This window comes from Pogoniulus pusillus, chromosome 15, assembly GCF_015220805.1.
Source record: "Pogoniulus pusillus isolate bPogPus1 chromosome 15, bPogPus1.pri, whole genome shotgun sequence".
Lineage (NCBI taxonomy): Eukaryota > Metazoa > Chordata > Aves > Piciformes > Lybiidae > Pogoniulus > Pogoniulus pusillus.
The window spans coordinates 19,240,918-19,254,051 of record NC_087278.1 but is presented as its reverse complement, the minus strand read 5'-3'; the positions used below and the strand labels follow the sequence as shown (position 1 = coordinate 19,254,051).

The 13,134-nt window shown below is 44.9% G+C and overlaps 1 protein-coding gene across 5 annotated transcripts; it reads left to right on the top strand.

Annotated features, from left to right (window-relative positions):
• Positions 1-4,001: 4,001 nt before the first annotated feature.
• On the top strand, positions 4,002-12,911 carry MGST1 (microsomal glutathione S-transferase 1). 5 transcript variants are annotated; one of them, XM_064155599.1, is made up of 5 exons: positions 4,013-4,109; positions 5,755-5,812; positions 6,648-6,795; positions 9,005-9,099; positions 12,060-12,911. In XM_064155599.1, exons 3-5 carry the CDS (start codon positions 6,670-6,672, stop codon positions 12,304-12,306), a joined length of 468 nt encoding a protein of 155 aa, XP_064011669.1. In that variant the 5' UTR covers positions 4,013-4,109; positions 5,755-5,812; positions 6,648-6,669; the 3' UTR covers positions 12,307-12,911. The 5 variants fall into 5 exon arrangements, with proteins under 5 accessions (XP_064011665.1, XP_064011669.1, XP_064011667.1 ...); XM_064155597.1 differs by lacking the exon at positions 4,013-4,109 and adding an exon at positions 4,228-4,469; XM_064155595.1 differs by lacking the exon at positions 5,755-5,812 and having other exon boundaries at positions 4,002-4,109.
• Positions 12,912-13,134: the final 223 nt, after the last annotated feature.

Genomic DNA, 13,134 nt, shown 5'->3' with positions numbered 1-13,134 from the left:
CACTGTAAGTCTTCTCTGTGCATTTGGAGTGGCACTGTGGCAAGAAATCTACCTGTTTGGTCTCCAGTCATAGAATTTTCTTGTAACTCAATAGCAGAGCAGTAAAAAACCTACTGGAGTCTTCTACTAACAATAAAAATCTCAATGTCTTAAAAATCATTTTGCTCTCTGTACTCTGTTCAATTTGTGAAGTGAGACTTGATAATCTTTCTGCTTTTGCAATGAATATTTTTCACTTTCTGCTACTTCAGTGTTATTTTAAAGGATCAGATTTGGTTCTGTAATCTGTACATAATAATGTTTAACAAATACCTTTTCTCTCTGGATTAGCGTAAAAGTAACTTACCATAATGTCTGCAAAGCCTGTTCTGTTGGCACATCTGAGCATCACAATAATATTCACTGTCTCATGGCCTCTAATGACATATTTCTTGTTGACCTAATATAAAAATTGTGCAGATTAGGTGGCATCACAAAAGCTGAGGTTAATACCCTTTTCCCTTCAGTACAGCATGAGATTTTAAATACCTTGCTACATATCATTCCTGTCAGCTGCAAAGGTGGTTCTGTGCTGGCTGCAGACTTATTTTCACAAGGGAGACCATGGCTGTGGTATTCCTGTGCAGTGAAAGAAGAATCAAGGCAAACAATGGTTCATGGTCATAGAATCATAGAATCAACCAGATTGGAAGAGACCTCCAAGCTCAGCCAGCCCAACCTAGCACCCAGCCCTGGCCAATCAACCAGATCATGGCACTAAGTGCCCCAGCCAGGCTTGGCTTCAACACCTCCAGCTACAGTGACTCCACCACCTCCCTGGGCAGCCCATTCCAATGCCAACCACTCTCTCTGACAAAAACTTCCTCCTAACATCCAGCCTAGACTTCCCCTGGCACAACTTCACACTGTGTCCCTTTCTTCTGTTGCTGCTTGCCTGGCAGAAGAGCCCAACCCCACCTGGCTACAGCCTCCCTTCAGGTAGTTGTAGATAGCAATGAGCTGTGCCCTGAGCCTCCTCTTCTGCAGGCTGCACATCCCCAGCTCCCTCAGCCTCTCCTCACAGGGCTGTGCTCCAGGCCCCTCACCAGCTTCGTTGCCCTTCTCTGGACACATTCCAGCATCTCAACATCTCTCTCAAATGTGCTTACACACAGATCTGCTGAAAAAGTTTTGCCTGTATGCCCACCAATCCATTTTTTATTTGTTCCTCAACTCTGTAGGGGAACAATCTACAGCCAATTTTCATGTGCTGGAGTATTTCTTACAATATGTCCACACAGGGACTTTTAATCCTTGTCTGGCACAGTCCTTGTAGCAATGGTGCTACTGGATGGAAGACAACAAGCAGCTTTAGAGGATAACCTTATTCATTGCCTCTTTAAATGACCAGTAAATGAGGTTAGCAGGGGAGTTGAATGATATATTAATGATGTATAACTGAGCAGACCATCAGCAGATGTGACCACTCCTGTGCTTTGTGAAGACTCTATCTTTTCACTCTGACTGCCTGGTCACCACCCATTGTGACTGATCACTTAAGCCACATGCTGTCACTTTCCTCTCTTAAGAAGGCACATGGAACTCTGAACAGAAAATTCCACTATTGAGAACTGATGTCCTCCAAACAGTGCCACGAGTAAAAGAGATGGACACAGCTGTTTAGGAACCAGGAGCTCAACAAAAAGGAAGCTTGTTCCAGAGAAGCCTTCGCTGAGCTATGCTCAGCAGGAAGCATTCCCAACCAAAGAGAGATCCTCTCTTGCTGTTTTTGAAGCAGTTCCCCAGGGAAACTAGACAGCAGTTTGAGATCTTCTGAAGCAGAAGCATGTGAATCACAGTGAAATTACATAGGTGTCAACGTTTGATATAGCAAAAAGTGCTTTCTAACCAGAGGGTGTAGGTTTTAATGGAGTAGCACAAAAACTGCCTGGACTGCTACACTAAACATTTTTCTAGCACTTTTCTTTTGGCATTTAAACAGCATTTCAGATCTTAAGTTAAAAAGCAGACTGAATCTTAGTCCTCATTATTTGTTCTATTCTGTGAACTGTTAGTTTACTTAATGCAGGAGGCAAAATCTGCTGAGAGCTATTCGAGGAAACAACTAATTTATATGAGCAAGGAGGTGCTGAAAGAAAAGCTTCAGGTGTGGTGAAAGGGTACTGTTGGAACCTTCTCTAGCCTTTTATGATAGTGCATAAGGGGAGCCAGAGGAGACAGGATGGAACCAGGCTGATCAATACATGCCTCTCCATTGCCTTCCCTGCTGTCAAAAGGGAGTGATTGCACATATCTGGCCTTCTTGGGGAGTATCTATTCCTTAATGAAAGTCAAGTGAAAAACTCTTGTCTTCCTACTTTTACGCTGACCCCAAATTCGTGTCCTGACTCTACTCTCTGTGGCTGTATGCATAGTTCTTCAAGCCAATGGGAAAATGGTCATGAAAAAGTGCTGCTCTCGTGAATGAGGTTTGCAAGATCAAGCCCTTCATGATCAGTGTAACCCTGGGCTCCAGGCAGGTATAGCATCCCTGATTTAGAAGAGTAATCCTATTAGCATCAAAGGGACAATTCACATGAGTAAGGACTGTCAGAATGGGCCCCTCAGGAGCAACTATCACCACAGTTATGTATCTAACCTCACTTAGATCACAGCGGTTTTCAAGTGTTCTACAGGCACTTTATGCTGCTACTAAACTTCCAGGAGAAAACAGACCTTGAGCACAAGTTAATTTCTGCTATACAGATTGTGGTTCTAGTTTTGATCTCTGCTTGGGCTCCTCTTTTCACATTTAAGTGGCTCAAAGCTTCTTATTTTTCTTTTTCCTCTTTCTCTTTCTCTAATTTATTTCTATATTTTATTTTTTTTCCTGTTATTTTTTTCTATTTTTTTAACATTTATTAATGGCTGAGAGCAGCCCTCGGGAAAAGGACCTGGGGGTCTAGAGTGATGAAAAGCTCAACATGAACCTGCAGTGTGAGTGCAGCCCAGACAGCAACCCTGTGCTGGGCTGGAGCAAGAGCAGTGTGGGCAGCAGGGCAAGGGAGGGGATTCTGCCCCTTGGCTCTGCTCTCCTCAGACCCCACCTGCAGTCCTGTGTGCAGCTCTGGAGCCCCCAGCACAAGAAGGACATGGAACTGTTGGAGTCAGTCCAGAGGAGGCCACCAAGATGCTCCAAGGGCTGCAGCAGCTCTGCTCTAGGGACAGGCTGAGAGAGTTGGGGGTCTGCAGCCTGGAGAAGGCTTGAAGGAGACCTTGGAGTGGCCTTCCAGTGTCTGAAGGGGACCTACAGGAAGGCTGTGGAGGGACTATTGACAAGGTCTTGTAATGACAGGCTGAGGAGGAATGGGTTTGAAGTGGCAGAGGGGAGATTGAAACTGGATGTTAGGAAAGGGTTGTTTGCAGTGAGGGTGGTGAGACACTGGCACAGGTTGCCCAGGGACTTGTGGAGCACAAAATCACCCAATGTGATCTTTGATCACATTGGGTGATTTTGTGCTCCACAACCTCCCTGGAGGTGTTCAAGGCCAGGTCGGACGAGGCCTTGAGCGACCTGTTCTAGTGGGAGGTGTCCCTGCCTATGGCAGAGGGTCGGACCTGGATGATCTCTGAGGTCCCTTCCAACCTAACCCATTCTATGACTCTACGAAAACAGCACCAGGGCCCAAAGCACCGAGGCTCCATGTGCTGTACATGGGTTTTCAGACGCACTCAGCACCCAGCTTGTGCAGTTGCTGGACACAAAGCCTGGCCGAGGCAGGGTCTATCGGTTCCCCCCCGGTCTCAAAGCTCAAGGGTGTTCAGAGAGGAAGACTCTTCCTTTCTCATTTGTTTTTACCAGTTTTCCTGCGTTTCCTCCCAGGTAACGTCTGCTGGGCCGCGGGCCTGAGCGCAGTCTTCCCTGAGCAAGCCAGCCCGGCCGCACCCGCCCTGCGTGCGCGGGCATCAGCGGCTGCAGCCCAGCCGCGGCGGTGCCCGGGACCGCGACCGCCTCCGCGCCGAGGGGGCGAGGCGAGGCAGAGCGAGGCGGGGCCGGGCCAAGGCAGTGGCCGCCCGGGAGCAGCAGGGTTAGCCGTGGTCTGGGCGCTCGCCGGGAGGACGCCAGTGAGGTGGGTGGGCGCTGCGTGATGGCCTTTCCCGTCGCCGAGCTGGACAGGAAGGTCCTCTGCTACCTTTCCCACCATCCTCCCCTTCCCGCCCCGCGCTTCCTGGGCGCAAAGCTCTCCGCGGGTGCGGGAGGGGGCCGCGGGCGGCCCGCTGGACCGCAGGCGTTTATAATTCGGGGCGCTGTTGCCCCTCGCAGTTCAGGGCCGAGTGTGGTGGTGGGGAGGAGGCGCAGGGGGTGGCCCGGTGCCCGCGTCGGTCGGCGGGGGTCAGCTTCCCGAACTTCCCCGCGGGGCCGGGGCTTTCTCGTCCCCGATCCGCTTGCGGAAGCTGAAGTGAAATCGTGGCCCCCCAAGGCTGCGTTGGTGAGCAGCGCCGGGGGCAGCGCGGGCGAGCGGCGCGGGCGGCAGCGGGCGCTGCGCGTTCCGGAGCGGGGCTCGCCCCCTGCGCATGGCGTCGCCGGGCGCTTCACGGCGCTTTGAACGTGCTTGGAAGGCACTCGGAAAAGCCGCGTTCCGTGAAACGAGCCGCAGAAGGCCGCCCGGGGGCCAGTGTCGCTGGTCGCGGCCGCACTGTCAGCCGGCGTTGGGGCAGCGTGCGTGCGGCTGGGGCCGCAGCAGCCGTGCGCCTTGCCGAGGGCACAGGAGCAGACCTTGTCCCTACCATTGCTCTTTAAGACCCTTTACGTGGAGTCTGCACTTGTGCGCTTAACCAGGCCCGGGCCTCGCATTCACTGCACCGGACAGCCGTGCTGCGCCCCAGGCTGTTTCACTGAGCGCAGCGCTTTAAGCCTTGCGTTGTTTATCGTGTGTGGGGGAGTTATTTTTACGTTTCTGCTGGTGTTGAAACTGAATTCTTCAGTAAACTTCGCTTTTGCCGTGAGGGCAGGGCCTGGGCCTTGTGAGACTTTGGGGAGGCCACCCATGGCAGTAGGGAAAAGGGCTAACTGAGGTGGGTTTGCAGGGGAAGGGACACAGAGATGCGGATGAACAGTTTCCCATGGCTTTGTATAGTCCTTGGATGTCTTTTCAGCGTAGCTTGAAAAATGCAGGAGGGCAAAGCGCTCTCGATGCCGCTGTGGTTTTGTTAGGTGACACTTGAGGCTTTCTGCTGTGCTGCAAAGTTTAAAAAGCTGCAGTTTCTGTTAACTGCTGAGAAAAAGTCTTTACTGAATTGCAGACTGAGAGCTGCTGTACTGTAACGTGAGAGGTGGGAGAGTTGCACTGAATCTGTTACAGTTCCTGCACCCAGTGCTTGGCCTGGTGACCCAAGCGCTGTCTTGGGAAGAACAAAAGAGGAAGCAAAATGCTGTTACCACAGCCAGATGTGCCCAGGCAAGGCTAGGTTTGTTCCACTGAGCAAAAAGCTGCTGGCTTGCATCCTGCCCCACTCTTCACCAAGGATGTGCCTTCAGAGCAAGAGTCTGCTGCTGCTTGCAGCTCACCCAGTTTGCCTTATTTGGCCATAACTGGCAGTGATTCGACGCTGAAAGCAAGAGGAGAGATTATTAGAGCTGTAATAAAGGTGATAATGACTTTTTTATTACCATTAGTGTTAAAATTATAGGAAATAAGGAAGTTAACTGTGTCCAAAAGTACATTTGCTTTTGTCTTGAGTGAAGCTAAGGCATACTACTTTTATTGATTCCAGCTCCACATGGACCAAGTGCACGACTGAAGCACTTGGTGAGGTAAACGCCTTGCTCTGGGTAAGGGAATGTGCAGGGGGACATAACTTTCATTTTATATGCCTTCAGTCCTCATGACATTCTTCACTTTGGGATGCTGATAAAAGGTACCACCTCCATAGCGTTGTGGGTTTGGTATTGTTTCACTGGAAAGACAGTTCATTAGCTTAAACCTCCCATGATAAAAGCATAAATAGTTCTCTGCTCTTTGTCATTACAACTTAATCTTTGCCCGTGAATCGTGTTAAAAGCAGTTTTAAAGAAGAAAGGTCTCAGAGGAGAGAAGTGCCTGTTTGATCACCAGTTATTGCTGGGTGGGAAGACGGTGGTTAGTTTGAAAGCTGAAGTGCAGTTCTAATCTTGACATTTTGCCAAGGGAAAGAAAAAAGCAGAGCAGGCAATACTTAGTTTTTCCTCTTTACACACTACAGTATGTATGGTATGTCATCACACTCCTTCTATCCTGCCAACTGCACAGGGAAATTCACTGTAGTGCTCAGATGAATTGGTCTCAGACTAAGTCTTTCTGTTATTTCAAAAGTGTACTAAAGTTATACGACTGAATTTTGCTTCTGCAATTAGATGAAATATTTTTGGTAGTTTACCTGTTGACAGTTTAATAAGGGCTATAAAAGTGAAGTGAAATATTAAATGATAATATAATATCTCATCTTAAGGTATTATGCCATTGTGAAAATGAACTGAGGAAAACCAAATTTGTTTGAAAATAGACTTTTCCACGGCGGCAAAATTGTGCTTTCACTGCAGTGATGCCTTAAAAAAAGGCTGTTCTGACAATCTTCTTGTCAGAACTTTGGTTTGCTATGATGTTAGCCTATCTTTCATGTTTTTAAAGGTCGTCAGTGGGAAGTGGAGAAATGGCTAAATTGACCCAATTACTTGACAATGAAGCCTTTCGGGCTTACGCTACTTATGCAACTATTGTTCTGCTAAAGATGATGCTAATGAGTCTTATAACAGCGTACTTCAGAGTCACAAGAAAGGTAAGAAATCTTGAACACTGTCTGCTAGAACAGATTGAAATTTGTATTGAAATACAGAGATATCACAGCTTTTCTTTTCAGCCTTCAAATACTAATGCTGTTCTTTTTCTTCTGCCTCCCCCCCCCTCTAATGATATTCTGAGTATGGTGTGCTGGTGCTCTGTTGGTCCCAAATAGATGATGTCTTCAACCTCATTATGAGATAATTAGATTATCTTACAGTTTTATATGACTTACTTTATCTTTCTAAAACATGTTTTTTTCAGAACTGTAATTTCCAGTATCTTCTGCAAAAAAGCTGGTGTCCAGGGTACCAAATTTGTAAAGCAACTACAGTGTGATATGGAGCCACATTCTGTGAATAACCAGCTAGTAGTGTCAGAAGAGAGGGCTTGAAGTGGGGTTTTGTGTATCTATAACTCTTTCATCCAGCAGTTCTAAAGCTCTTTATGTTCCCTAATTGTTTTAGCCTTTCCATTGCAAGTAGGTCATGACTAAAAAAAAAAAGAAAGGATGTTTTTTTTTTTCTAGAATGAGAGATGGGCTGAAAATTTATGTGAGTCGACAATGAAAGATCCAGTGAGATTTATCAATAGTGCAGAAGCTGCATCTAGCTTAGGAGAGAGTGCTCTTGGGAAGTATTGTGTTGTGTGTGCCCTATTCTTGGTCTACTCTAGGCATCTGCTGATGGAAACATGGAGCTGGGCTGAAAGAGCCCTCTGTTTGCTCCAGATGGCTAACTACTTGTGAGATCAGCCTCTGCAAGAGGCTGCAGGGGGTTTTTAGAGCAGCCTTTTTGTTTAAATGCAGCTGTTTGTCCTTGTTTGGTGTAAGAGAACCCAAGCTGAAGTGTTCCTGAGGTTGTACTGCCACAGCATTTGAGCTGCTGCTGGTTTCTCTCTAGGTCTTTGGCACAGATGAAGATTGTGTATAGCAGAACACAGAGAGTCTCCTCTGTTGCCAGAATAGGACCTAGCTGTCTGTGTGTCGTGGCCTTACTTCCTTTTGCTCTTGTAGAGGCACATCAGCTGTACTGCTGTGGAGTACTAAATGAATGTTTTTGCCATCAGGGTCCATATGTGTGCAGGTGACAGCTGGACCTTCATTAATATGGAGTATTTGATTTTCTTATCATGCAGCAGTATTACAAAGAGGCAAATTAACAGTGTCACTTTTATTTCCTTTTTAATATATCAAAGTCTTTAAAGTGTTATAAAAAATGGAGGAAAGCAGTTAGTGGAGGGAGAGAAGGTAAAATGTTGCTGATTCTGGTGCTGCTAATTTTAAGGCCAAGAATGTTTCACAGAGGTGAAGGCTACATCAGAAAGCAATCATGTAGCTCTCCTAAAATTGGGAGGTTTTCTTTCATCACTTAGTCCTTCATAGCCTGAATGCTCTGCAGAATGCATGGAGTCAGTGAATGTTAGTGGTTGGAATAGACCTCTAGATATCATCCTGTCCAGTCCCTCTGCCAAAGCAGGACTACCTAGGGCAGGCCATGCAGCAATGCATGCTGTGCATGGTATTTGAGAGTCTCCACAACTTCTGGGACAGCCTGTTCCAGTCCCCTCTCACCCTCACAGTAAAGAAATTTCTCCTCATGTTGAGTTGGAACTTAATGTGTCAGCAAGGAGAAATCAGCTGCTGTCTGCACTAACTAAATTAAATGTTATTTTCAAGAAGAGTCTTACAGTATTTGGAGGATCATAGAAGTGGCAAATTTTGTATCTAAGTAGAAAAGGAGAAACATTTGGTTCTAAGTGAGGACAGGAGTAAATCTCTTGGATTCTGTTGCTTGCATCCCAAGAAGTAAATGCTCCAAAGGGGCTTTCAGATAATCTGTCATGAACAGTATGAAAGAGACTTGTGCAGGCAGCAGGTCTACCTTTCAGGTCCCTATGTTCCTTCAGCCCACTGGCATTACTTTAGGCTGAGTATAAGCCATCTGCCATGCTTGTGTGTCTTACAGGAAGGGTTTGTCTACATGCATAAATTATATTGCATTGGCTTGTCAGCACACAAGCAGCATACAGGCTAGGGTCAAGAAAATAGTCAAGCTGCAAACATTAGTCCCCATGCATTTAGCTTCAGATAAGTTACAGGAGGTGATAGAGGCATTTGTAGAAAGAGTGACCTTTAGATCAAAGTTCCTAGACTAGGGGAAGCATTCTGGCTTCTAATGTCTGTTGTGTGTTTATGTTTGAAATAGGCATTTGCCAACCCAGAAGATGCAGTATCACATGGAAAAGGCGAGAGTGCTAAAAAATACCTGCGGACTGATCCGGATGTCGAACGTGTACGCAGGTAATGCATAGGAGACTTTCAACATTACTGTCCTGCTAGTTCAAATCAATCCATTGATTTTACCCCATTCTCTTTGGCAAACCCCTGTGTGTTTGGTGTTGTTTTCTGGTAGTAATCTAATACCTTTGTTTGCTCAAATGAACAAACCATTCCACATTCAAGCGGTCAGCATGCATACTAAAAAGTCATTGCCTCATTATTATAGTTAGCTCTTGGACAGTGCCCTCTGTGCATGGGGGAGGTGGTGAGAAGATGGTAAAATATAACTGGAGGTATGAAGCAGTGTCCATTAAGTGTAAATCAGTTTTCTATATAACTTAAACAATAGTTGCATCTTTTCCTAAAGTGTATGAGAAATAAACAGAGTTTTACTCCTCCTTCCTTGGTTAATTCATGGAACTCCAGAGCTGTAGTGAGAGCTTTAGTTTAGCAAATTGCACAGACCAGCATTGGATTGGACTGAGGTTCCTCACTGGTGTATGAAGTGTCCAGGAAAGCTAACCATTCCTTTGAAAGAATGCTGCTAATAGAATCATAGAATCAGCCAGGTTGGAAGAGACCAGCATGGCTGTGTGCAACCCGTGGTGTCTGTATTTTGTTTTGCAAGACATGAAGCAGAATTTAAGCTCTATTTCAGTAGGCTAAATATTACAGCTTATGCAGCTAGCTGATGGCAGGGTTTTTTTCGTTACCAAAATCATAACTTCCAAGATTCTGTTTGATACACCTGTGCTAACAAAGAAAACTTTACTGGAATGGTTTTCGTGGCATTGCTCTTTAATGAAGCTAACAGATTGTTTGCCTTGATTTTTTATACCAAAAACTTAACTGGGTATGAAGTGTTCTCATTTAAACCACTGTTAGGGAAGATCTTGAAAACAAGTAGCAGCTCAGATTTCAGAACAGTGCATCTTTGCAAGTGTGTATTTCACAGAATTTCTTAGATTGGAAAAGACCTTCAGGATCATTGAGTCCAGTCCTTAGTTTCACACTGACAAGGCCGTGACCAAACCAAATCCCTCAGCACAACATCACTATGAATCACTATGTGTTGGACTGTGATTTCATGAAGGCTAATATATTTATGTATGTCTTCTCTGGCTTAAGATCTCGAAGAGGAAGAGTCTAATCTCAGTGGGCTGTAAAGTTGCTCTGAACTTTCCTTTTCTCCCCCTTCATAGAATCATAGAAGAGACCTCCAAGCTCATCCAGTCCAACCTAGCACCCAGCCCTATGCAGTCAACCAGACCATGGCACTAAGTGCCTCATCCAGTCTTTTCTTGAACACCTTCAGGGATGGCAACTCCACCACCTCCCTGGGCAGCCCATTCCAATGCCAATCACTCTCTCTGCCAACAACTTCCTCCTAACATCCAGCCTATACTTACCCTGGCACAACTTGAGGCTCTGTCCCCTTCTTCTGTTGCTGATTGTATGGGAGAAGAGCCCAACCCCACCTGACTACAGCCTCCCTTCAGGCAGTTGTAGACAGCAGTGAGGTTCAGGGTTTTTAGTTCCATTTGCTGTTACACAAAAATGGGCAGTTTTTGGTGAGGAGTAATTGCTTTCTAAATGGTAAGAGGACAACTAAGTCAGTATTAATTTCACTACCAGATACCCTTTTAACTTGAATTGTTAATATTAAAGAAATGACAACCAGCTTACGTAGTCAAATCTTGTGCTGCTGTTTTGCAAAAGTTGTTCAGACACCCCCAGGCCTAGGAGGTCATCTTGGTTCTAGTTAGTCCATTGGTGTCATGACACCCACCTATTTTTCCAACAATAGATCTTCATGGAAGTGTGCTTTATTTTCTTGGGCAAGATTCCTGGCAACAGGTAATGTCACATAGATTTAGCACAGCTTCTCTTAGGTATAAGTGACTGAATTTTGTTCTCTTTATGAGTTTAGAAAAGATGTTATTACAGTGTACTGTTTTTTGGGTTTTTTTGGAAGGGGGGTGGAAAGCTAAAGGGTAATGATAAATGAGTCCAGAAAGCCTTTGCAAAACAGCATCATGTTCTAATTGTAGTTGGCTGTGTAATTTGACATAATTAGTAAGGCTTGGAAGTTGTTTCAGTCAGTAAATTTGGCTGGATTTACAGTTTTTCTGAAGAGGTAAGAGGAGCAGGGAAGATTTAGGAAGATGTGTGAAAGAATACTTCATGATCTGGAGTTCAGTCCCAACACATTTTTAGTAACTCATAGTTTGAAAATCTCAAATCAATTTTTGGCTATTTTATTGCTTTGTAGTGAAGAAAATGAACCAAAAGCGTAACTGTCACACCTGCTGGGGGTGCTCAAAAATAACTTTAAGGTGATTGAACTTCAGGAGGATTTGATAGAATGTTTCCTGTCAGGGGTATTTAATATTTTCTTTGTAGAGAGTGCAGAGTTTATGGGATCAGAATATACCACCTGGGCCATGAAGTCTAGTGGTTTTGGTCACAGTCATCCAGTCAATTGATGGTCATTTGAGAGAGGCTACAAGATAATTCTATCTATCTATTTTCTTCCCTGCCTTTTCTTGCATTCTTGCACTCCCAGGTGTTCCCATATACCTCATGTAAGTCCCTAATATTACCAAGGTCTAGGGGAAAAACTAAGGCCTTTCATACAGAAGATCAGAAGTCTGAAAGTGTGAAGTGGAGCAGGAGAGATCAGAGACATGTCAGGTGAACATCCCAAAATCATTTCAAAGGCTGTATCAACTTCTTGCTGCAGAGGAAAGCAACAGCTGTGTTAGGGCCTTAACAGTAGAATGTCCTGAAGATGATGAATAGTAACAAGGCTTGAAGTGGTCTACCTGATCTAGGGTAGGGTGTCCCTGCCCATGGCAGGGGGTTTGGAACTAGACGATCCTTATGGTCCCTTCCAGCCCTGACTGATCCTATGATTCTGTGATTCTGTAGTTTATTCAACAAAATATAACACTGTAAACCAATTTTCCTTCTTTCCCCAGAGGCCACCTGAATGACCTTGAAAATATTGTCCCATTTCTTGGCATTGGACTGCTGTATGCTCTTAGTGGTCCTGAGCTGTCCACAGCCTTGATGCACTTCAGGATCTTCGCTGGGGCTAGGATTTTCCACACTTTGGCATACTTGATTCCTCTTCCTCAGCCCAGCAGAGGGTTGTCTTGGGCAGTTGGGTACGCAGTGACCATCTCAATGGCGTACAAAGTGCTGAAGACAGCGCTGCACCTGTAGCAGAGTTGTACTTTCTGTGTACCATTCAACATTCCATGCAGAGTTTCCAGAAGTGTGTATTGATGTCTTGAACAAACCATTGTGAGTTTTCCATGGTGACTGGAATTAATTTTGTAACAGAGCCTTTTTATTCCTGTTTAGAAACACTTCTTTTTGGAGTAGAAAGAAGAATAAAAATCCTTCTCTCTCTGTATTCCCTGTCCTTGGGTTGCATTGCCAAAATATCAGACTGAGTGTTGCCTTTGCAATTTGTCAAGTGCTTACAATTCTAAACATGTGATGATGCTGTATTGATAGCATGTGTGGTAATTTTCTACAGATGCTCTATTTTTGGCTGTAGCTCTGAAGTCTAAATCAATAAAGACAAGAGGGGGGGAAAAAAATAGGTGTGTTTGTATTTTTGTTTTCATTTTGACTCTTCTGACTGCAGCCAGCAAATAGCATGTCACTGTGAATCAGGAAGAGATTCCAATCATAGAGCTCTTTGAAGAATGCTTACCTTAATAATAAGATATAACCAGGAATGCTAGGCTTGTTGTAAAGAAGTCTTTGATGAAATTGTTGTTTGGATAATGTACTTTGGGATTAAAAAACCCCAAACCATTGCAGCTCCATTTCTGTCAGTTGAATAGATTAAAAGAAGAGGTAGTTGGGCTAAGCTCTGTTTAGTGATACTGGTGAACATTTGAAGTAATTCTTTTTGTTGAGCCTGCTCCAAACATAGGTTCTATGACTGGATAAAGTATTATCACCTTTGTAGAGGATGTTGTTATTTTTCTATTAATTATTTCTTAATAAGTCCATCATAAAATGAGTCACTTAAAATGT

What these genes read in the sequence shown, in the direction of transcription:
- MGST1 (XM_064155595.1), top strand. Translation starts at nt 6,670, where the DNA reads ATGGCTAAATTGACCCAATTACTTGACAATGAAGCCTTTCGGGCTTAC. An exon ending in ACTTCAGAGTCACAAGAAAG is followed by an intron (nt 6,796 to 9,004) that starts GTAAGAAATCTT and finishes TGTTTGAAATAG; the next exon opens with GCATTTGCCAACCCAGAAGA. An exon ending in GATGTCGAACGTGTACGCAG is followed by an intron (nt 9,100 to 12,059) that starts GTAATGCATAGG and finishes TTCTTTCCCCAG; the next exon opens with AGGCCACCTGAATGACCTTG.